Genomic DNA, 23,696 nt, shown 5'->3' on the forward strand with positions numbered 1-23,696 from the left:
GTCAATATTGCATATAAGTCAATGGGAGAAATCCCAATGATTTTTTGAGGATGGAAAAGTCCGAATCTGAAAATCCGGCATCTCAGACCTGTCGATGTTGCATATAAGTCAATGGGAGAAGTCCCAATGATTTTTTGAGGATGGAAAAGTCCGAACCTGAAAATCCGGCATCTCAGACCTGTCGATGTTGCATAAAAGTCAATGATTTTTTGATATGCGCTGGGTTTCGTGCAATACAGTATTCGGGCAAAAAATATAAAAAAGCAAATTTTTGGGAAAATGTAGGGTAATAATAAATAAGCGTAAAAAAACCCCAAGCGGATTTGAGCGGAGATTGTAGCAGAAAATATTGAGATAAATTCGGACTTTGATAAATAATCCCCTATGTATTGAAAAAGAGCTATATTTGCAACACAGCAATAGCATCCAGGGCACACTGTGCACCCTAAGCCATACTGAATATTTGACATAAGGTGCAAAGCACAGCTATAGTGGGTACAAGGCAGCCCTGTACTTAGTTCTTGAATAATGGGTTGATGGTTATACTGTATGCATTCACTTTGGTTAGAACTGAACAATTTTAATTAATGTATATTGAACACATGCTTAGAATCATTGTCTTATTTTGCAAAAAAACAAAACAACAAAACGTGGAGATCCCATTTAATGTGACACTGCTCTTTAGAAACTAAACAATGTTGGTAATGACGAGTGTTAAACCTAATGGGCTTCTATGGGAATAGATTACACTGTTACTTATCAGTGTTTAAGTTATCAGCAATATAAAGTTAACTCACAACTTTAATCTGTTAAAAAAATGGCCACTAACTCACCCTGTGCTTTAAACTTAACGCATTCAAATTTTACAGAGTGCAAAGGAAAATATGTAACTAAAAGAATGTAAACTTCATTGTACTTGGAGGTGGTTCAAAGTCTGTGTTATCTTGTGATGATTTCAGGTCTTGTCCAAATGGAAATGTAAAGCCAAACTCCTCCCTTTCATCTTCAGAACTTTGCTTTGATGAAAATGGGAATGTAAACATATCATCTCCTTCCATTTTCCTTCCCATATCATCTCCTTCCATTTTTCCAAATATGCTGCCTATAAATGGTAAAAATACCTAATTTTAATAATTGTATTTAAAAAAAAACTATTTTGGTTCATTTTATGTATTGTTTTAGTTGCACTCTGTCTAACATATTAATTACACACATTTGTATTCTATACAAGTGAAAAGAGATGTGAAATTTTACTTTGACAACCTGTGGTGAGCTCACTTTCACTTACTGATAAATTATCTATCGCCCTAGAACCAACTGCAACAAAGCATAATAATGAACTCCTCACTATAAGGGCAGAGACACACGCTCAGATTTGGGGAGATTAGTCGCCCGGTGACAAATCTCCTCTTCTTCGGGGAGACTAATCTCTCCGAATTGCCATCCCCTGCCTTCCCGCCAGCTAGAATGTAAATCACCAATGGGATGGCACTTGGAGCTCTTTGTTTTCCGAAGTTGCCTCAAGAGGAAACTACGGGCGACTTTGGAAAACGAAGCATTCCGAGTGCCTTCACGCTGGTGATTTACATTCTAGCTGGTCAGGAAGGCAGGGGATGGCAGTTCGGGGAAATAACAGCAATAAAAGAACTTTAAAAATGTTGAGATACAATATTTTATTTTATTGTTAATTTAGATATCTATATATTTATCTATATTTATATTCGGTTCTCATGTGCAGGACCCTTCTATAGAGGTCCTGTTGGATGCTGAGGAAAGGCCCACCAGTGTTTTTATCTTTGCTCAAAATTAAAAAAAATCTCTGGTTCATAATTTACAAGTGGTTGTTTCCAAAACACATGAAAACATGCCTTGTGTAAAGGGGATTTTATGTTAAGGTGCAAAAAGTTTTATTTTATAGCTGGAACTGTGAAGTTATACCATTGTAGCAGTATATGGTCTCTTCTAGGAGACATTCAATGGATAGTTTCAAAAAGATCTGTATGTCTTTATAACAAGTAAGAAAAGACAAGGCTACTGGTTTGCATAAAAGGTTGAATAAATCACTGATCTGAAAGCTACATTTGAGTCAGGATGAAATGCTTTTTCCTTTCTGGGGGAGAAGAGTGAATGATGAGACTTTTTCCTTCCTATAGATTACCTAAAAGTTCGAAATTTACTGAGCAACAGGTTGACCCTGATAAATTTTTCATGTTCAATTACCATGTACATATGACCCTTACAGACTAGAAAGAAAGAGCAATAAATAGCAGAATATCAAAACCTACACTCTCAATACGATCAAGCGTAAAGGCAGATTCCTTCTATTTTAGAGTGTATAATGCAATGGCTGGAATTATTTCCCAAAACTAGTTTAATCGAACACTGAAGCAAAGTTAACACAGAAGTATAATTATGGTACTATTTTGAACTAGTCAGGTGCAAACATTGCAGTTATTATAGCATACTATACAAATACAATCATGCATATTTTTCAGTTTTAATTTTGCTGTGTTTAATGTGTATTCATTAATACTTACCAATACTTTTCAGAGGCGATGCTGAATTTGTATCCACAAGAGAAAAAATGTCATCCTAAAAAAAAGATATATTTTAAAGATTATGTCTTAACTCAATAGCATTTCGGCTCTACAAATTGATCCACATAAAGTAAAATTTTTAAAACTATTACTGGCTGCTGCTCGAAGAGTAGTATTAAGAAATTGGATTTTACCTCACCCCTTAAATGAAACTATAACTGAACTACAAGATCTATGGGGCTGATTCACTAAGGGTTGAATATCGAGGGTTAATTAACCCTCGATATTCGACTAGGAACTAAAATCCTTCGACTTCGAATATCGAAGTCGAAGGATTTAGCGCAGATAGTACGATCGGACGATCGAAGGATTATTCCTTCGATCGAACGATTAAATCCTTCGAATCGAACGATTCGAAGGATTTAAATCCAACGATCAAAGGAATATCCTTCGATCAAAAAAAGTTAGCCAAGCCTATGGGGACCAAGGCTAACATTGACTTCGGTAGCTTTTAGATGGCGAACTAGGGGGTCGAAGTTTTTTTTAAAGAGACAGTACTTTGACTATCGAATGGTCGAATGGTCGAATAGTCGAACGATTTTTAGTTCGAATCCTTCGATTCGAAGTCGTAGTCGAAGGTCGAAGTAGCCCAAAAAAAACTTCGAAATTCAAAGTTTTTTTACTTCGAATACTTCACTCGAAGTTAGTGAATCGGCCCCAATGTGTTCTGGAAGCAATTTCCTACAAACTTTATCATTCTAAAAAAATGTTCCAAATTCATGTCTAAATGGAAAACATTTCTATATAATCTAAATTGCACAGAAAGGACTAACATACAAGCCATTTTTAAAAGTTCCAATCCAACACATGACTCTACCTAATAAGGCCATAAGTCTTCTTCAAGCAAGTGAAACTCATTTATATTTTCTCTATTAAGCTTTTAAGTTTTTGTTTTGATTATACTTTTTGTTAATTAACTTTTGTTTACCTCCATCATCCTGATATGGATTTCTATGAATATTCATGTTTACTATACTGCATTTTCACTAAGAGTTGAAAAAGAGGAGAGCACTCATACGCAGATTAACCGCTTGTGATTATTTATTATTCATGCTGCTTTACACGACATGTTTCGGGCAGGTGTTGCCCTTTCTCACTTGAGAAAGGGCAACACCTGCCCGAAACATGTCGTGTAAAGCAGCATGAATAATAAATAATCACAAGCGGTTAATCTGCGTATGAGTGCTCTCCTCTTTTTCAACTTTTAGTGGATATCCTGGGATGATTGGTACATCTCTGTGAGAGGATTGATGCATACAACTGAGAAGGAAGTAAGACAGAGCGCAAATCTACACAGTTTCTATTTTATACTGCATTTTCATTAATAAAATAAAATTTAAAAAAAAAAGGAAAAAAAAAAACTCCATAGCAAATGTGCTTTTTATTGTGTTTTCTTTTAAACATTTTGATTCTAAATAATCATAAAAATACCACAGAATGTTATATATTTAGTGCAAGGTACAAGTGCTCAGTAGATGGGTCTTAAGGGCCTCAACTTAGCACTTGAGCCTGTGGGAATAACAAATGAGGCTTCTAGCATCTCAAAGCAAAAATTAACTCTTAAATCCATCAACTTTGACAAAAAAACAGACTATTTTATGATGTGCATATTATTTATAAATAAAACATGTGTCAAAGTAACCACCTGGTCTGAAACATTCTCGGAACCAAATGGAGATGAGTCAAATATTGTTCGTCTTGGAGCTTTGGGTGTAGATCTCATGAAAAAATCAAAAGGAAGGATTTTTTCTGTGTCTTGGCATCTATAAATACATACAAATATATGATAGGCATAGGATGATTTAAGCATAAAACATAATAAAAAATACCTATTTTTGCTGTCTGTAAGGCAAAATCATAGTTGGCTTTTCCTTAATATTTTATTTTATGCTTGAAAAGCAACGAAATAAAAAACATTTTTGCATGCTCTTTTATTGACTAATCTCTAGAAATTCAGCATAGTAAAAATTCATTCTGGTAGAGTCCGCTTTAAAATGTTCTGATTTTTGTTCATGCGGAATTTATTTTTAACTCACAGGGGTCAAAAATAAAGCTTGCAGCAAATGCATCAGACATATATTACATTATGTATGTAAACCAGGCAAACAGAACCTGACTAAGAATGACCAACAATTCTTACTCTAAGGGGCCGATTCACTAAGGGTCGAATATTGAGGGTTAATTAATCCTCGATATTCGACTAGGAACTAAAATCCTTCGACTTCGAATATCGAAGTCGAAGGATTTAGCGCAGATAGTTCGATCGAAGGATCGAAGGATAATTCCTTCGATCGAACGATTAAATCCTTCGAATCGAACGATTTGAAGGATTTAAATCCAACGATCGAAGGAATATCCTTCGATCAAAAAAAGTTAGCCAAGCCTATGGGGACCTTCCCCATAGGCTAACATTGACTTCGGTAGCTTTTAGATGGCGAACTAGGGGGTCGAAGTTTTTTTTAAAGAGACAATACTTCGACTATCGAATGGTCGAATAGTCGAACGATTTTTACTTCGAATCCTTCGATAGTCGTAGTCGAAGGTCGAAGTAGCCCATTCGATGGTCGAAGTAGCCCAAAAAAAAACTTCGAAATTCAACGTTTTTCAACTTCGAACCCTTCACTCGAAGTTAGTGAATCGGCCCCTAAAGATTTTACTTATGAACGTAGTGCTATCTCTGCTAGAAAAAATGGCTTTTACCCAAAAGCCTTCACTATTCTTGATGATTGGTCTGTTGTGTTAGATATCCTGACTGTTTTGTTTTATTTTTTTGCCAAGTCTCACTGTTGTCTTTTCAGCATGGCATTAATACTTGTAATTTATTGGTATTTAACAAGGCAATTTAATTATCTTGTTGTAGGAATATACAGCACTATGTAACGATTTCCCAGTGAAGATGCGATCACGGATTTACAGTAAACATCAATCAGTGATAAGTCAATATTAATGAATGTAAGAATAATGGGTAATTTCCTATACATTTTGGGAATATTAACCTGTTGGATGTTACATTAAAGGGGCTGTTCATCTTCAAATTAACCTTTAGTATTATATAGAGCAGTGATCCCCAACCAGTAGCTCGTAAGCAACATGTTGCTCTCCAACCCTTTGGATGTTGCTCTCAGTGGCCTCAAAGCAGATGCTTATTTTTCAATCCCTGATTTGAAGGAAAGCTTTAGTTGCATAAAAACCAGTGTACTGCCAATCAGAGCCTCCTGTAGGCCGCTAGTCCACATATGGGCTTCTACTAGCCAATTACAGCCCATATTTGGCACCTCCATTAACTTTATTTTTTGTGCTTATGTTGCTCTACACCTTTTTTTTTACATTTGAATATGGCTCGTGGGTAAAAAAGGGATGTAGAAAGTGATATTCTGAAACAATTTGCAATTGGTTTTTGTAAGGAAAATGAGTGATTCACAGAGCAGAAGATAGAGAGAATAGAACAACACCTTAAAGATGGCGTCTAGAGCTTTTGGCAATTCAAGGAATGTGACACTGGTTAATGCTTGATTTTCACCATATATAGTATGCTAAGTATTAGTTTTCACCATATATAGTATGCTAGCTGCTAAAATGTATATACTTCTTATATCCTGTGTGGGGGAAACATATATAAAGCTTCATTTGGGGGGAGGCTCTTTGACTTCTGCCTGGACTTCAGAGTGCCTGGTTATGTTGGAATTGCTGCTGAGCCATTTTATGGAGGGGTCCCTCAGCTAAGTATCAATAAATCTCTTATGTTTGTTTTACTTGTGTGTGTCAGTTTAATCACTCTACAGACTGAACAAGAGCCCTTCTCAATACAGTTTTCATTTGTTATTATTTGTGGTTTTTGAGTTATTATAGTTTTTTTAGTCAACAGCTCTCCAGTTTGCAATTTCAGAAATCTGGTTGCTAGGGTCCAATCTACCATTGCAACCCTGCATTGATATGAATAGGAGGCTGGAATTTGAATAGGAGAGGCCTGAATAGAAAGATGAGTAATAAAAAGTAGCAATAGCAATACATTTGTAACCTCACAGAGCACTTTTTTTAGATGGGGTCAGTGACTGTTCAAAAGAAAACACAATAAAAGCTGGAGTCAGAAAAGGCAAATAAATAAAAAGCTATTAAAAATAAATAAGAAAGACCAATTGACAAGTTGCTTAGAACTGTGCATCCTATTACATACTAAAAGTTAATTCTGCAACTCTGCAACTGGCTAGATAATCTATATCTGATATCTGTATATTTTATTAATTAGAATGTCTATATTTTTTGTGGATTTTTATTAGCACGAGTGTTGCTGAATCCAAAATAATAGATATTTATATTTATATATATATATATATATATATATACACACACACATACATAATACATACACACTGGGGTTTATTTGAAAGGGTGGACTTTTAACCCTAATAAATATATAAATTACACCGTGTTTTTACTAGGACTAACTTAACATCTCTGGCGCAAATCTTGCATATGCTATGGTTATTGTGACTGGTTACAGAGATTGGTACAATTATTGTTGGTTACTGAGATTATGCAATTTTGATGCATGGTCATAAAAAATCCCTGGGAGGTGGCCACACGGATGTATAATATTAAGGTATTGACTAATATTGAGCTTTTTAGGATGCTCTCAAAGCCATTGCTTTGACTAGCTCACAAGATAATGGTGTATTAAGCCCACTGGTGATATCCAATAGGCTAAGGACTTAAATATTTAAACTGAGGGTTGACATGATTCTAGCAGTCCATTTGAAAGTGTTCCCTGTAACCAAAGTTAATGTCGTGTTTAATATTTAGAAACCTAGAGCTAACGTGATAGATTAGTTACTGCTGCATTTTATAATTTTACTGTAATATTCAATAAATTATAAACACAATATATTTCTTTTTTAAAAGGCATACAGTTTGGTTGTAGATGTTTTGGAATCATGGAATTTCATCTTGTTGACAGGCTCAGTGTTGAATGTGCTCCCTGCAGTAGAAGGAAGCTGTGATAATGAAAAAGGAGGAGGCCTCAAAGGGACTGCAAAGTTTCCTTCTGAACGTGCCGCTTCTTCACCAGAATAATCCTCCATTGTTCCATAGCTGTAATTTATGTCCTTAAAATGAAATTAAAAATAACAATAATTTCCTTTAAAATTGTAAGGTCAGAGGCTTCTCCAGCTGCCTAACAGTTCACCTTTAAAATAAACAATATTATAATAATATTTATAATAATAATTGTGTGTGTGGGGGGGTGAATGGTGAAAAATGTTTTTTATGGTTGAAAAAATTTTCTCTTAGGTAAATGTGCCCCATTGACTGTCAGTTCCAGACACATGAACAGTGACTTAACAAGCCACGGCTGGGCCCAGGTGTAGGATGTGCACATGAGGCCCCCGCTGTCCCACCTTCAGAATTGTGGGCTGGAACCCTCCCAATCTTGGGGCAAATTCACTAAAGGATGAATGTAAATTCATTGCCACTACGCTTATTCACTAAAATGGGAAGTTGCGTCTCAGCAGCCGAAAGTTTCGCAAGCGTTAATTCATTCTTAGCGATCTTTCGCTAGCATTCAATTCTGCCTAGCGAAACTTTGTTAGTACTCTTATGCTTAGGCCAATTTGAATAGGGCGCGTACATATAGGTCGTATAGACGTCTTTATTAGTGATGTTGGTTAAAATGCTGAAGTGGCCACTTATTATTACACAGGAAGCAAAATAAAGAAAAAAAGAGATCCTCTAATGCCCTAGACAAGAGTCCACCCTAAAACAAATGTGGCATGCCCATGTGTAAAATTTTAACACAAAAATATTTTATAGTTAGGACTTTTGAAGGCAATCCTGCTTTAAAAAATGAAAAAACGCCAGCTGTTTTTTTATAACTTTTTTGAGTTTCCGGCATACAGGATATGATGTCACTGACATAAGATTGAGGAGGATGAAGCTTCAATTTATCAGTTCACCAGGTCTAAGGTGACAAAGGAAACTCTGGTAAAAGATGTAGGGACCCATTTACTTAGCTCGAGTGAAGGAATAGAGGAAAAAAACTTCGAATTTCAAATTGTTTTTTTGGCTACTTCGACCTTCGACTAAGACTTCGAATCGAATGATTCGAACTTAAAATCGTTTGACTATTCGACTATTCAATAGTCGAAGTACTGTCTCTTTAAAAAAAAAACTTTGACCACCTAAAAACTACCGAAGTCAATGTTAGGCTTAGCTATCTTTTTTTGGTCGAACAAAAATCGTTCAATCGATGGATTAAAATCCTTCGAATCGAACGATTTGATTTTTCGTTTGATCGTTCGATCGAACAAATATCGCTAAATCCTTTGACTTCGATATTCGAAGTCGAAGGATTTAACTTCGACAGTCGAATATCGAGGGGTTAATTAACCCTCGATATTCGAGCTTAAGTAAATTTGCCCCGTAATGTTTTGTAAAATTCACACTTTAGTGAATTAGCGGAGTAACGACCGCTCGCCTGATCGTAAAATTCCCCTAGTGAAAGGGCGCAAAACTGTGCTAGTGACGGTCTCTTTTGCTAGCGAATTGTCATCTACGCCTGTTAGTAAATTGCAGATGTCCCTGCGGATGAGATTTTTGCCGAATTTTAACGATTTAACACTTTGCCTTTTAGTAAATCTGCCCCATTTTCTCAGCTTCGTCAGGCCCCAAGGAGGTGGGGCATGAACCAAACACATCATCTGACTTTATCTGACCCCCCCATATGATATTTAGTTGTTGCTCAGATAAAGCCTGAACCACAAAATCCAATCCAAATCTCCCGTGTAAAGTAGCTGTGAGACTGATTGAGATTATGCTTTATTCTGCCTACTTCAGAAAAAGAGAAAACATGCTATATTTAATTGTAGTTGTAAAGTTAATGGTGTTTTTTACCCATGCTTTAATATGAAAAACAAGCTGTATAGCAACATTTGCTGATATATATTCTACTATACTATAAGGTGGTTTAAATGTAAATGATAAACACAATTAGTACCTCATAAGCATGGCCAGAATCCTCTGCTATGTTTGTGATTTCTTTTGGCCCAGTCTCTGTGCGCTCTGGTAAAATAATTTTATAATTTTTATAATTAGTAGCATAATTCACAGTCTCATGCCTAAAATGAAAATATTGTACGGTATACCTATTTCTGTAATGTTTGGCTTGACGGGTCTTTTCTTTTGAGGAAGAACAAGCCTAAAACAAAATATTTTTAATATTATACAAGAAAGAAAACAATTAAAAACATTGCTTTTATTGGTGTGCAATGAAAATTACCGTAATTGAATATGACTGTGTAAATTTGGTGCTGTTGGTGAATTCAAACAGTTTTCATTGCTGCCAAACTGGTTACGTTTCTAAAGACAAAAAAAAGCAATTCATATAAATGCACTGACATCTAATAAAGTTTTTAAGGAATCCATGACTATAGATTTCTATACAAGGCATTGAGATTACTTTATAAGCCATGTATGGCGGTTGATTTGGATACAGGTGACTTTTCATACAAACCAAATTAATTAATTAAAGAAAAGCAAGCTTTTCATATTTTCACATTTTACCAAATGATATCAAAACAGCAATTGAGTAGTATTAAGCAGGGTGCCTTTTGGTGTGTTGTTTCTTCTTTAATCAATACACACCTATCTTGAGCATAAAAGGTATCGCAACTCAAAAAAACATATTTTTTGTATTAGGAAAGAAAATGTTATTGCACTGGGAAACTGGTTCTGAAACAGTCTATCACAAGTTAATTCTCTGCCAGGTTCATGAAGTTACTGGTTTCTGCTAAATCTATTCCGGACCCATAACATATAAACAAATCAATTAACCCTTTGTCTGCTATAGATGTATCTCTTTGTGCTGGCGGACAAAGGCTCTAGTTGCCAAAAACATAGGAGATACACGCTTTGGCTGTTAGTGTTTCAATCTGCACGGCAGCTTTTGTCACCAGTGCAGATAATCAAGAGAGATACCAACCCCCTGAGCAATTAGCAAAGACCCACCAGATTGGGAATTTTAGTACAGCCCTGTGCACTGCTCAACACTCTGAAGATTAGGGACTCTCTATTACTGGGAAAGGAGTTTCCGCACACTGGAGTGCATTGAAATCTAAAATCTTTATTGGTCCATAAACATTGGCACACAGCACGTCTTGCTTGACGCATTTCGGGCACAGGGGCCTTAATCATAAGCTTATGATTATGCTTATGATTAAGGGTGCCTGTGCCCGAAACGCATCAAGCAAGACGTGCTGTTTGCCTATGTTTATGGACCAATAAATATGTTGGATTTTAATGCACTCCGGTGTGCGGAAACTCTGTTTTTTCCTTTCCTGATTCAGTGGGACGCCAAGGGATTCCAGCACCCGGCGACACAAGGGCTGCCTGTAATGCAAAGAAGCCTTGCGGTGAGTCTGAGCAGTATTTCCTATTTATACTCTCTATTACTGCCAATGCAACATCTTATGTGAGGAAGGGGCGTTGTACCCATTTGTTGGGGGAGGGGGGCAGTGCCATGCTTTGCCTCAGGCAGCAGAAATGCCAGAATCACCCCTGATGGGAATGCAAGGGTGCTCTGAAACTACTTTGAAGAGGTGTTACTTCCTGGATTCCCTTTTTTGTTTTGCTCTTACAAATACAACCAGGGCCGCCATCAGGGGGCACAAGGAGTACAGTTGTACTGGGCCCGGGCCTTAATGGGGGCTCAGCTGTGCTGCTCTTTCCGAATTAGCCGCCCCCTTTGATAGCGTGCAAGCTGAACCCGATGTGCCGAAGTCCGAAAAACCGAAGTCCTGAAAACCCGAAGCCCCGAAAGAAGCTGAAGGAAACCAAAGAAGTTACCATCGCCGAGGACAAGGAAGAAGAACCTGAGGTAAGTTCTACTGAACACCAATGTATGAAACCCCTGGCCACCAATGTATTGTTTTAATACTTTATAGGCCCTTGGCCACCAATGTTTACTTAAAATATTCTATGGGGCCCCCTGACCACCAATGTTTTTTTTTTTTTTAACTTGTAGATGGGGGGCTGGCCACCAAAGTTTTTTTTACATTGTGGGGGGGGGTGGACCCTAGCTACCAATGGGTTTTTAACTACTAGAGGGGGAATCTGGCCACTAGTGACATTTTTTAAAGGGTTTAAAGGGATACTGTCATGGGAAAATATGTTTTTTTCAAAATGCATCATGTAATATCAAAGACTTCTGCACTGAAATCAATTTTTCAAAAGAGTGAACAGTTTTTTTACATTTAATTTTTAAATCTGACATGGGGCTATTGGCAGTTTCCCAGGTGCTCCCAGTCTTGTGACTTGTGTTTTTTTTAGTGCCCATGTTTGTGTAGCTTTTGTACTATGTTGTGGGGGGGGGGGGTCTATGGTGGGGCCTGTGGAAGTAGGCAGGGCCCAGAATTTTTTGTCGTACAGGGCCCTGTGATTCCTGATGGCAGCCCTGAATACAACTCACATGTATCTATAGAATTATATGCTATGGTAACATATATACACCCTACTTGTGATTTACCAGTGCGACATAAATGAGTATCCACATCAAGCACAAGTAAACCCTCATATACGGTAACCCCACAATTATACCACAAAAAAAGTAAGGTTGATTGAGTGTAAATTTTGCACTTATTTTATAAAGAAGTCCTATCTTTCAAAAGTAGATAAAGGGGCCTAAATAGGGTCATGGTCACAGTGATTAAGGATTTTATATTGGGCTGGTGGTGGATATTTGGGCCTCTGCCTCTGTGTTTGAATCACAATTCAGACCTGGCAGTTAGGCAGGATTTATATAGACAAAAAAGGTTGAACATGTGTTTTTCAACCTAAAATACTATATAATGCCTCCGTGTGTCTCCTTTTAAAGGGATATTGTTCGTAAAAGCCCTTGAAAATTTTTTTATTGGAGGATTAAAGGTATTTTTCAGACTAAAGAGATGACAATGAGAAGAAGTCCATGGTTTCATATTTAAATTATATCAAAGTCTAAACGTCTGGGCAAAGAACATTGAAGAAAGCGTCCTGTGTGCTAGCCATCATTCAGCAAGGATGACACATAGAATTTTGGAAATCTCTTTATTTCAAGCCGCTAAAAAACAAGATTACTTGTTTAGAAACTTGGTTACCATCCCTAAATGTAAAATCTGTATATCTATACACAGTATGCTGATTGTATTAGAAAATCAATCACATTTTAAGATGGGCATACACAGGAAGATTTGCTTGTTTGGCAAAGTCATCTGACTCGGCCACTGAATTTACCCAGAGCCAACAATTAGATTATAATGGAGGTCTATGCAAGCCAATCATGAGAGGACCACAAATCCCATTGCCAATGTTATCCTCGTAGGATTTTTAAAGCCACCCAGTAGATATCTGGCCTATGTGTATTGGTCTGGGTGCAGTCCCTATGTGTGCAGCTACCCTACTGTAGGGTAGCCTGTTACTGGGTTTAAGGCAAATGCTTTTTATAAATAGTTGCAGAACCAGTGCAATGACTTAATAGGACTTTACAGCATGAAATGTTAAAATGCATACCGTTTCCTTTTTGAGATCCTCGCAAAGTAAAATGCTGCAATTTGTTCTTTGGCTAGTTCCAGATAATTTTTCTTCTTTATCTGCAAGACATTTTTCCATATAAAGGCAACTTTCAAAATGCTTAAAGAGATACTGACCATAGTTCATTAAGTTCTACTGGTAGATCCCCATCTACCTTTCGGACACCCCTGCTTTAGTGGCTACTGCAACTTTGATCCAGTAGAAGAGGCACAAGAGACCGACACAGAACTTGGGACATTGATTTTGTTGTTCCTGTAATTGTTCAGAAGTCAGTTGTGCCTGCTTGGGATAAGACTGTCTACAGGGCTGGATTTATACATAGGGCACCCCTAAGCCAGTCCCACTTGTCACCCCCCTTCCCCTATCCCGCCTTTCCTTCTATAAGCAAGTCTTATCTTGAGCATGGGGATTGGTGTGTGAGAGCTAGTAAATCTAGTGCATGTCCCTAGTGCTTCTGAACCCATTGCGATGTTGCAGTGGACCATGCTGCCCCTAAAATTCTGCCGCCCTAGACCTGGCCCTTTGTGGCCTTTCCACAAATCTGGTTCTGACTGTATATGAACCTGTATATTTTATTAGGATTGGGGTTGCTTATGAGAACATTTTAACCCCAAAAATATAATTCCTTTTGGGTCAATTACAAAATGTAAGACAGAATGCAAACTGCAAAAAAAAAGGGGTAAGCCTCCATTTTTATGCACTTTGTATCCTGTCTTCCCCTTCATTTGAAGGGAGAACTTATTACATACCTAGTATAGGTATGACAACATTGAAGAAACTTAGGGTAAGATGGGTGCACCCAGGCAGTCAGGAAGCAGAAAGTGGGATATTTTTGTTATGCTTATAACTTATCATTGGGGCTGGATGGTTATATTCAAAAATATTACAATGTAAAATTAGTCACTGTATGGTAATACCTTACCTGTTTTGTTCAACTTTAAATGGAACTTCTGAGGTAAGCATGGCATATGTAATAGCTGTGAAAATTGTTTTCCTTTTGATCTGTCTACATTTTTTTCTTCAGGGATTCTAGGTGTAAATGTAACACAATTATCACTAATACCTACTGTATGTTAAAGGCATACAATATTGTTCATTTATGAATTTAGAAAATTATATAGGCGTCATTTACAGTGAACCCCAATGCAGGTGCAGAGAACACTAACACTATAACATCAAAAATAAAAAATGGTCTCTCTCACAGAAGACACTGTAGGTTTCCTGACTACACCAGGGCCTCTACCATATTCTGGACCACCCAAAGCTAGTTCCTAGTTTTTCATCCAAGTCAGCTTCACTGCTGTACATTTCATAACATTACCTTTCTCTAGGCACAATCACAGGCCCCTTAGCACTTGCTTTCACTCAAACTCAGGCTCCTTGGTTGTCTACCCCTCTCTGTCTTAGACTTCACGAACCTTGGTTCTCTCTCTAAGGCTCATCTCATTCACTAGGAACAGCCAGAACATCTCTCCTCCAAACATACAAGAGATACCTGTCTCCTCCAGACATCCACGGAAGTAGCAGCTTTGCTCTCAGCTGCCACCTAAGTACCTGACTGGAAGGGAATATTAACCCTATCTGAACTAGGTACCACCTTTCAGGCCATACCCCTCATTTTAAATGCATACTTCCCTGTGCATTTTTAGGTAAGACAGATGTCTTTTCTAACCACTAGGGATGTAGCGAACCGCCGTTTTGGTGTTCGCGAACCGTTCGCGAGCTTCGAACACCCGCAAAATCGTTCGATTCGAACGTTCGAAGGATTTTTCGTTCGATTCGAACGTTCGAAGGATTTTTCGTTCGATTCGAACGTTCGAAGGATTTTTCGTTCGATTCGAACGTTTGAAGGATTTTCATCGTTCGATCGAAGGATTTTCATTCGAATCGAACGGTCGAGGGATTTTAATCGTTCGAACGAATGGAAATCGTTCGAACGAATGGAAATCGTTCGATTTTAGCGGTCGAATGGTCGCGAACTCAAATTGCGAACGTTCCCAAACGTTCGCGAACATTAGGCGGACGCGAACGGTCGAAGTTCGCGCGAACAAGTTCGCAGGCGAACTGTTCGCTACATCCCTACTAACCACACTGCCACAGGGCAAAAAGCTTCAATTGAATGTGCTATGTGTCACCAATTAATACTCAGGATATTTCCATTATACCTTTATTAAATATTTTGAATGGTTTTAAAGTTATATTTAAATGTAACTGGTTTTCAAAGCACTGTTCTTTTCTCTGGGTCTAAAGGTGGTCATACACTGGCCGATTAAAGTTGCTGATATTTGTCCTTTTAGACAAATGTATGAGGGCTTCCTACGGGTCTCCCCTATCGATATCTGGCCAAGATATCGATCGGGGAGGTTTGATTTTTTTTGGTGAGCGAGGACCGCATAGGCTAGTTGATGCAGTCCCATTTATTTTATTGTAATCTGTAATTGGCCCTAGGGCTGAATGTTCGGATCAACCCGATATCATCCTGCCGTTAAAGGGCATAACGAGCGGATATTATCGTGTATGGCATCCTTAACTTTAAAAGCAATGTAACAGAAGTCAGGTCATTTACTAAAACCCCAGATGCGAGCTGTGAAGATGTGGAATTCTCTCCCTGAATCAGTTGTACAGGCTGATACATTAGATAGGTATAAGAAGGGGTTGGATGGCTTTTTAGCAAGTAAAGGAATACAGGCTCATAGTCCAAGTTGATCCAGGGACTAGTCCGATTGCCATTTTGGAGTCAGGAAGGAATTTTTCCCCCTCTAAGGCAAATTGGAGAGGCTTCAGATGGGTTTTTTGCCTTCCTCTGGATCAACTGGCAGATAGGTAGTTAATAAAAAAAAAAAAGGTTGAACTCGATGGACATGTGTCTTTTTTCAACCTTACTTACTATGTTACTATGTTACTATGTTACTATGCAAATGGTAGAGCATCACTTTAATTATCTTCCTTTTTATATACTGTACATTTCCTTTTTGGGTCAACAATTTCCCTTTGGATTCCCCTAGGTGGAGGTACTTCACATTAAGTTAAACCAGGTACTCAGTTTCTAAACACACTATAGAGATTTTTTTCCATGCCAGCAGGTGAGCATCACATCATAGGCACGTAGAAGGAGTATTACTCCAGCATACATTTAATTTTTCTGGACTTCTTGTTCAACAGCACATGACTATTTATTTTATGTATATATTTATATGCATGTATATGTGTGCGTGTGTGCGTGTATATATATTTACCTTTCCTGAATATGCTCTATGCTTCTAGCATCTTCAGTGAAATTTTCAGTATGCTGAAAAAATTAAGAAAAAACAGTACATTTTTTTGGCACCATCCAATAATGTTTTAAAATGTAAACTGCATTTGTAAACTATCGAATAATGTTTTAAAATGTTATACATTATTTTAGAATAAGATAAAAAACAGTACATTTTTTTGGCACCATCCAATAATGTTTTAAAATGTAAACTGCATTTGTAAACTATCCAATAATGTTTTAAAATGTTATACATTATTCTAAGTTTTATTTAATAATCCTATTCAGCGTGAGCATAATATATTAAGGGCAAAAAAGGGGTTCACCCCCTTAGTGTTCATCCACAGAGCACATCTACCCAGGGAAGTGTGTACTGTGCACCTTGTGCCAGATAAAAAAAAATCTGGTGTAAAGGTGGCCATACATGGAGAGATCCGCTCGTTTGGCGATGTCGCCAAATGAGCGGATCTCCCTCCGATATGCCCACCTTGAGGTGGGCAATATCGGCTGATCCGATCATGGGCCCTAGGGCCCAACGATCGGATCCTAGCGAACACAAACGGGCGGTCGGATCGCGGGACCGCATCTACGAACAGATGCGGCCGCGATCCGACGGGATTTTTAATCCCATCCGATCGAGATCTGGCCGACTTTCGGCCAGATCTCGATCGGGGAAGCCCGTCGGGGGCCCCCATACACGACTCGGTCTGTCGGCAGCTTTTATCGGCCCGTGTATGGCCACCTTAAATTGATTAACACAGCATCAGAGGGCGCAGTCCAGCTCCTTCCTGCAATAGGCCAGGCGGAAGTACAGGGCCCAGTTGCAGCCTGTTTCCTCTTCCACCTCCAGATTTGCTTGTCTGAATGAAGTTTGCTATTTGCAAACATTTTTTTTTTTAAATGAATGCATATATTTTTGTTTAAATAGTTACCTGGCTCATATGTTTTAGCTTTAGTTCAAGATCCTTAGATTTAGCTGTCATGTCAAAGATCTTGCTAGAAAGCAGGGTGATGTTTGCAAGGGTTTCATTCGTAGTTTTCCTCAGTGATACACTTAGATGTTAAGGTAAATTGTAAAAGACCAATCAGTTTTTAAATACAAACAAATACAAGTAAAAAAGAAAACATTATTAAAGCATACCTCCCAACATTTTGGAAGTAAAAAGAGGGACAAAATTTTTTTTCCCGCACGTAGCGCAGCAATGTTTTTGACCACACCCCTTTCTGTTGCCACACCCCCTAATTACCATGTTTGTTTTACAAAATTTGGCAGGTTATGAAAGTTTGAAAATATTTCTCCTTATCTAAACTGTGTTTTTGTGTCTCAAAATTGTTACAAAGTATCTTATTTGCACCTGTTAGCTGTTCTGGGCTCTCTGCTAAAAGCCAATTAAGTGAGAAACTTTGTTTCTTTTTCTGGCTGTTCAGTGCAGAGAAAAGAGGGACTTTCCAGTACAAATGAGGGACTGCGGGTTGAGCTGTCAAAATAGGGACTGTCCCTCCGAAAAAGTGACAGTTAAAGAACATTAAAATAGCCAAGTTTTGTCCTGGTGTAGTTACATCTGTTTCTCACAGTCCCCCAAACCTGTAGCATTTAGTGTTTGTAACTTAAGAAGACCCTTTATTACAAAAGGTGTTTTTGAACATAACCCTAACATTAGTTTTCCTAGCTTCTTGCATCATTTATTATACACATAAGTCCAGGTGGACAAGTGTGGAGCCCAAGGGGATTAATTTGTGCCCCTTAAGTACCATCAATAGAGCATAGGTGACAAGGTAACTGTGCAGCCTTCTATGGTTGCAGACTGCACAGCTGGGACACTTGTACCTGCTGACACTCCCTAGCTTGTCTGACATTCAAGTTGGGAAAAGTTCAATAGGATGGCCATATACCTCCTTCAACCTGCTCCACTGAATGCTGGACACAAAGACCAGTAACTGTTTTCTAGTATCAGTGAGTTAAAGGAACAGTAACAACAACAAATTCTAAAATAATGAAAATATCATGTACTGATGCCCTGGACTGGTAACCCTGATCTGTTTGCATCAGAATCACTACAACAGTTCATATAAACAAGCTGCTTTATAGCAATGGTGGAAATTGAAAAAAGGCTATATGGCACAGGCATAGCTCCCAACATTTTGGAAATAAAAAGAGGGACAAAAAGTTGCTGTGCCCAGCACAGCGAATTTTTTTGGCCACACCCCCTAATTACCATGTTCATTTTACAAAATTTGGCAGGTTATCAAAGTTGGAACATATTTCTGTGTTGTTTTTTTTTCCAGTTATTACAGTTTTTCTAATGAAGATGAATTGCCCTTTAAGCTGGGAGTCTAACTTTTCCCAAGGGACCTGTTATCTTATATTGTTACAATTACTTATTTGCTTATCTCAAAATTGTTACAAAAGTATCTTATCAGCTGCTGTGGCTGTTCTGGGCTCTCTGCCAAAAGGCAAATAAGTTAGAAACGTTGTTTCTTTTTCTGGCTGTTCAGTGCAGAGAAAAACTGGACTTTCCAGTACAAACGAGGGACTGCGGGTTGAGCTTTCAAAAGAGGGACTGTCCCTCTAAAAACGGGACAGTTGGGAGGTATGCTCAGGTTAAATAGTGGATAACAGATAACACCATTATGTTCTACAGAGCTTATCTGCTTTGTAACCCGAGCCTTTCTCATTTGAATGTCTGCCCCCATTGCTACACAGCAGCTTATTTATATGAACTATAGTAGTGTTTCTGAAGCAAACACAGCAGTCTACCAGAGTAGGGCAACACTGCATTATATTTTTATTATTTTAAAACAATTTAATTTTTTGATGTTACTGTTTCTTTAAATACAATGCAGGAAAATTTCAACTGAAATATACTGCATGCATAACACATCCTAATAAACATAAATTCTGTATTTAAACTGTATTGTCCCTTTGTATGTATTTGGCTAATAAAACAGTTTTAAATAACAGTTGGGGATTTATAACAATATTTCTGTGTAAAAAAAGAATAAATATAGTGGATTACAGTCGAAGAGCCCATTCAGTAGTAGACAGAAAATCAGCAGGCTCTAAGGAAAGAAAAAAATAGGATACTGTTAGCGGTAAGCTGTTTTACAGATAAATAATTAGCAATAACCACAACATCCACTACCTAAAACATGTAAAATATTTTCTTCCTCCCTCTTCAGTTGTTCAGTATTCTTTAGTACTCGGTTCTGGATATCATCAAGTTCTTGTTTTTTCACACAATAATCTTTTGCCAGTCTGGATTCCATGTACTGTTCTTGATGTTGCCTTAGTGTTTCTTTATACTGATGCAGTGATTCCAGGTATATTTTTCTTTAAAAAAGAAATGAGATATGATAAGACCAAGCTTATGTTCATTCCATTAAAGTGATATTGACTGACTGTCTATTCGAGTGAAGTATTCGAAGTAAAAAAACTTCGAATTTCGAAGGTTTTTTTGGGCTACTTCGACAATCGAATGGGCTACTTCGACCTTCGACTACGACTTCGAATCGAAGGATTCAAACTAAAAATCGTTCGACTATTCGACCATTCGATAGTCGAAGTACTGTCTCTTTAAAAAAAGTTCGACCCCCTACTTCAGCAGCTAAAAGCTACCGAAGTCAATGTTAGCCTATGGGGAAGGTCATGGCTTGCCTAACTTTTTTTGATCGAAGGATATTCCTTCGATCGTTGGATTTAAATCCTTCGAATCGTTCGATTCAAAGGATTTAATCGTTCGATCGAAGGAATAATCCTTCGATCGTACGATCGTAGCATTTGCGTTAAATCCTTCGACTTCAATATTCGAAGTCGAAGCATTTCAATTCCTAGTCGAATATCGAGGGTTAATTAACCCTCGATATTCGACCCATAGTGAATCAGCCCCTTAGAGTTTCTAATCTTAGCGGACTAGTGCTGCACAAATATGGCAGCCCCCTCATACAGTAACATGGGGTAAGAAAGGTAATGTAAAAGCATCAAGCAAATACTTTTATGGCAAAATTATAAATAGCATTCAAAGGCAATGTTATTATACATATAAAAAAAAGAGTTTTAATACTTGGAATAGCTACTTTTGTATAACAATAGTAACGTTATCTTTTCCCAAATGTAAACACTGCATGGGAAAGCAGGGAGAAATGCAGCCCATTCTTCTGGATTGCTTTGTACTCACTGAAGAATATGAATGTACTGAAGACAGTTATAACACAACTTGATGCAGGCTGAAACACCCATGTAAAGAGCGCCATATAACCAGGAGCGTAACTAGAGGGGGGCGGGCCCTGGCGCAGGATGCGCAGCCGGGCCCCGCCCCCCTCCGTACACCCGGAAACTGGCCGGGAACAGAGGCACGCGGACTGCTGGGGGGCCCTGACGGGGTGCGGGCCCTGGCCCGCTCACACCCCCTGCTCCCCCGGTAGTTCCGCCACTGCATATAACAGAAATACGTATGGCTGTATCAGGGGTGCTGCTTTCTCAACTCGCCTCAGGCAGCAGCAGCTCGCCAGTTACCAGGGGAGGCAAAAATCAGCTCCTGTGTCTTTAAGGGACGAATTTCCGGTCATTACACCGGAACTTCGCCTCTTCTAGTGCAGAGAGTGCAATTGCTTTTTTTCTTTTGCTGAAAATAACTTCTTTATCCTATTGTTTATTTCTGTGAAATGAAGAAAATTGTTGAAGTTTAAATTAGTGAAGCTGGTAAAATCAAATAAATAGACCTACATATGTATTGTACTATGTATTGTAATGGCCAGGGACAGGAGCATCACAACAACAAGCATTTCTCTGTATAATGATTAATTTACTTATATGTTGCATTCATTGTGCTTTTACTGAGGAATATGTTATTTTTAAAGGGAATGATCAACACAAGTGTACTTTATTGTATGTTATCTGTGGTTTATTGCTTGGTGCTGTAGGGATTATGTTTTAAAGGAAAACTATACCCCCAAAATGAATACTTAAGCAACAGATAGTTTATATCAAACTGAATGACATATTAAAGAATCTCACCAAACTGGAATATATATTTACATAAATATTGCCCTTTTACATCTCTTGCCTTGAACCACCATTTCGTGACTCTATCTGTGCTGCCTCAGAGATCACTTGACCAGAAATACTACAACACTAAGGGGCACATTTACAAAGCTCAAGTGAAGGATTCGAATTAAAAAAACTTCGAATTACGAAGTGTTTTTTGGGCTACTTCGACCATCGAATGGGCTACTTCGACCTTCGACTACGACTACGACTACGAATCGAACGATTCGAAGTAAAAATCGTTCGACTATTCGACCATTCGATAATCGAAGTACTGTCTCTTTAAGAAAAACTTCGACCCCCTAGTTCGGCAGCTAAAAGCTACCGAACTCAATGTTAGCCTATGGGGAAGGTCCCCATAGGCTTGCCTGTGTTTTTTTTGATCGAAGGATATTCCTTCGATCGTTGTATTAAAATCCTTCGAATCGTTCGATTCGAAGGATTTAATCGTTCGATCGAACGAATAATCCTTCGATCGTTCGATCGTAGGATTAGCGCTAAATCGTTCGACTTCGATATTCGAAGTCGAACGATTTTAGTTCCTAGTCGAATATCGAGGGTTAATTAACCCTCGATATTCGACCCTTAGTAAATCTGCCCCTAACTGTAACAGGAAGAAGCGAGGAAGCAAAAGGCAGAACTCTGTCTGTTAATTGGCTCATGTGACCTTACATGTGGTTTGTTTGTGTGCACAGTGAATCGTACGATCTCAGGGGGCGGCCCTTATTTTTTAAAATGGCAATTTTCTATTTATGATTACCCAATGGCACATACTACTAAAAAAGTATATTATTATGATAATGGTTCATTTACATGAAGTAGGGTTTTACACATGAGCTGTTTTACTCAGTATCTTTTAATAGAGACCTACATTGTTTGGGGGGTATACTTTTCCTTTAAGAATAGACACACTATAAATACAATTTATATGATGTTTGCACCAGCAAGTACTTGTATTTTAACGATCTTGATACGTCCATATCAATTACTGTCATCGAGCTATTTATTCAATTTTACTATTTCCCTGGCTGGTATATTTTACTTGTCATAGTGGTACAACACTGGAAGTCATTTCAGTTATCAAGCATAGATGCTAATCTTTATCGCTGGTACACCAAAGACCATATAACTAATCAAAGCTTTTTTTGCAAAATGCTTGATACTCATCTAGTTTTGTAATGTTGATAAGTTTTTAGCAAGGTCCTTTAAAATACAATGTTTCCAAACCAATTCTATATACTCATCTTTGTAAATGCTTGTAGTAAAAGAATAGAGCTTTTATGCATTGTACAGTTATTATTTTTAGGATCAATCACTACTTTGCAAAAGTTGATTGCAAATGGTAAGAGTTCAATAATGTTGTAGACCACTCAAAAAAGAAAATTAGATTATCCATAATAAATTCTGTCTCTCTTAGGATTCAATTTCCCTTTCACTTGAAGCGGTTTGTACCATTCTGAAGAGGCTTTGGAGTGGCCCACTGCAATTCCTCTATTACAATCAACCTCCTGAGACTCGCAAGGTACATGCCAAAAAAGATTGGCTTAAATTGCTCTGTATTATACAGTTCCGTGGTGTATATCTGAACTTCACAAAAACATTGCTGTACAATTTAAAGGCACATCGACATTTTGGTTATACCACCCAATTTAAATGCACCATATACAATGTATCTTACAAAATACTTAAAAATTATTTTAAACATGATTGTCAACTATTTATAACTTATAATGACTACTTGTTTGGGTGGTGCCCAGATTTTTACAGATTACAACATCACTTGTTAGGGTCAGGGCACACGTTCTTCTTCGGGGCTACTAATCTCCACGAACTGCCTCCCGCCGGCTAGAATGTAAATCGCCGGCGAGATGGCACTTGGATTGCTTCGTTTTCCGAAGTTGCCCGAAGTATCCTCATGAGGCAACTTCGGGCGACTTCAGAAAACGAAGTGCTCCGAGTGCCATCCCACTGGTGATTTACATTCTAGCCGGCAGGAGGCAGTTCAGGGAGATTAGTCACCCCTAAAAAGATGAGATTTGTCACCGGGCAACTAATCTCCCCGAATCTGAGTGTGTGCCCTGACCCTTACAGTTTTTGGACTACCTTTTTGTTTTATACTGGTCTGATCTACTGTTTCATTAATGTTAATCAGCCATAAAGTATAGATATTGTACTAAACATAAAGGTTTAAAATTTGTTCAAATGATTGAGGGGATCATGTTCAAAGAGAAGCTAATGAGAAGGGTGG

At 38.0% G+C, this 23,696-nt stretch overlaps 1 protein-coding gene across 1 annotated transcript in view; it reads right to left on the reverse strand.

The window, feature by feature from the left end:
• Window positions 1–662: 662 nt before the first annotated feature.
• Window positions 663–23,696, reverse strand: part of LOC108699751 (protein SIX6OS1-like) — a 38,534-nt gene continuing 15,500 nt past the window's right edge. The window contains exons 6-18 of the mRNA XM_041574989.1: window positions 19,548–19,735; window positions 19,422–19,464; window positions 17,337–17,457; window positions 16,388–16,440; window positions 14,074–14,180; window positions 13,131–13,210; window positions 9,868–9,947; window positions 9,734–9,786; window positions 9,586–9,650; window positions 7,503–7,699; window positions 4,243–4,360; window positions 2,538–2,592; window positions 663–1,102 (exon numbers count right to left, since the gene is read on the reverse strand). Of these exons, the coding sequence (XP_041430923.1) occupies window positions 891–1,102; window positions 2,538–2,592; window positions 4,243–4,360; window positions 7,503–7,699; window positions 9,586–9,650; window positions 9,734–9,786; window positions 9,868–9,947; window positions 13,131–13,210; window positions 14,074–14,180; window positions 16,388–16,440; window positions 17,337–17,457; window positions 19,422–19,464; window positions 19,548–19,735 (1,372 nt within the window). The 3' untranslated portion in view covers window positions 663–890. The remainder of the gene's footprint in view (window positions 1,103–2,537; window positions 2,593–4,242; window positions 4,361–7,502; window positions 7,700–9,585; window positions 9,651–9,733; window positions 9,787–9,867; window positions 9,948–13,130; window positions 13,211–14,073; window positions 14,181–16,387; window positions 16,441–17,336; window positions 17,458–19,421; window positions 19,465–19,547; window positions 19,736–23,696) is intronic.

The sequence above is a fragment of the Xenopus laevis genome, chromosome 8S (assembly GCF_017654675.1).
Source record: "Xenopus laevis strain J_2021 chromosome 8S, Xenopus_laevis_v10.1, whole genome shotgun sequence".
Classification (NCBI taxonomy): domain Eukaryota; kingdom Metazoa; phylum Chordata; class Amphibia; order Anura; family Pipidae; genus Xenopus; species Xenopus laevis.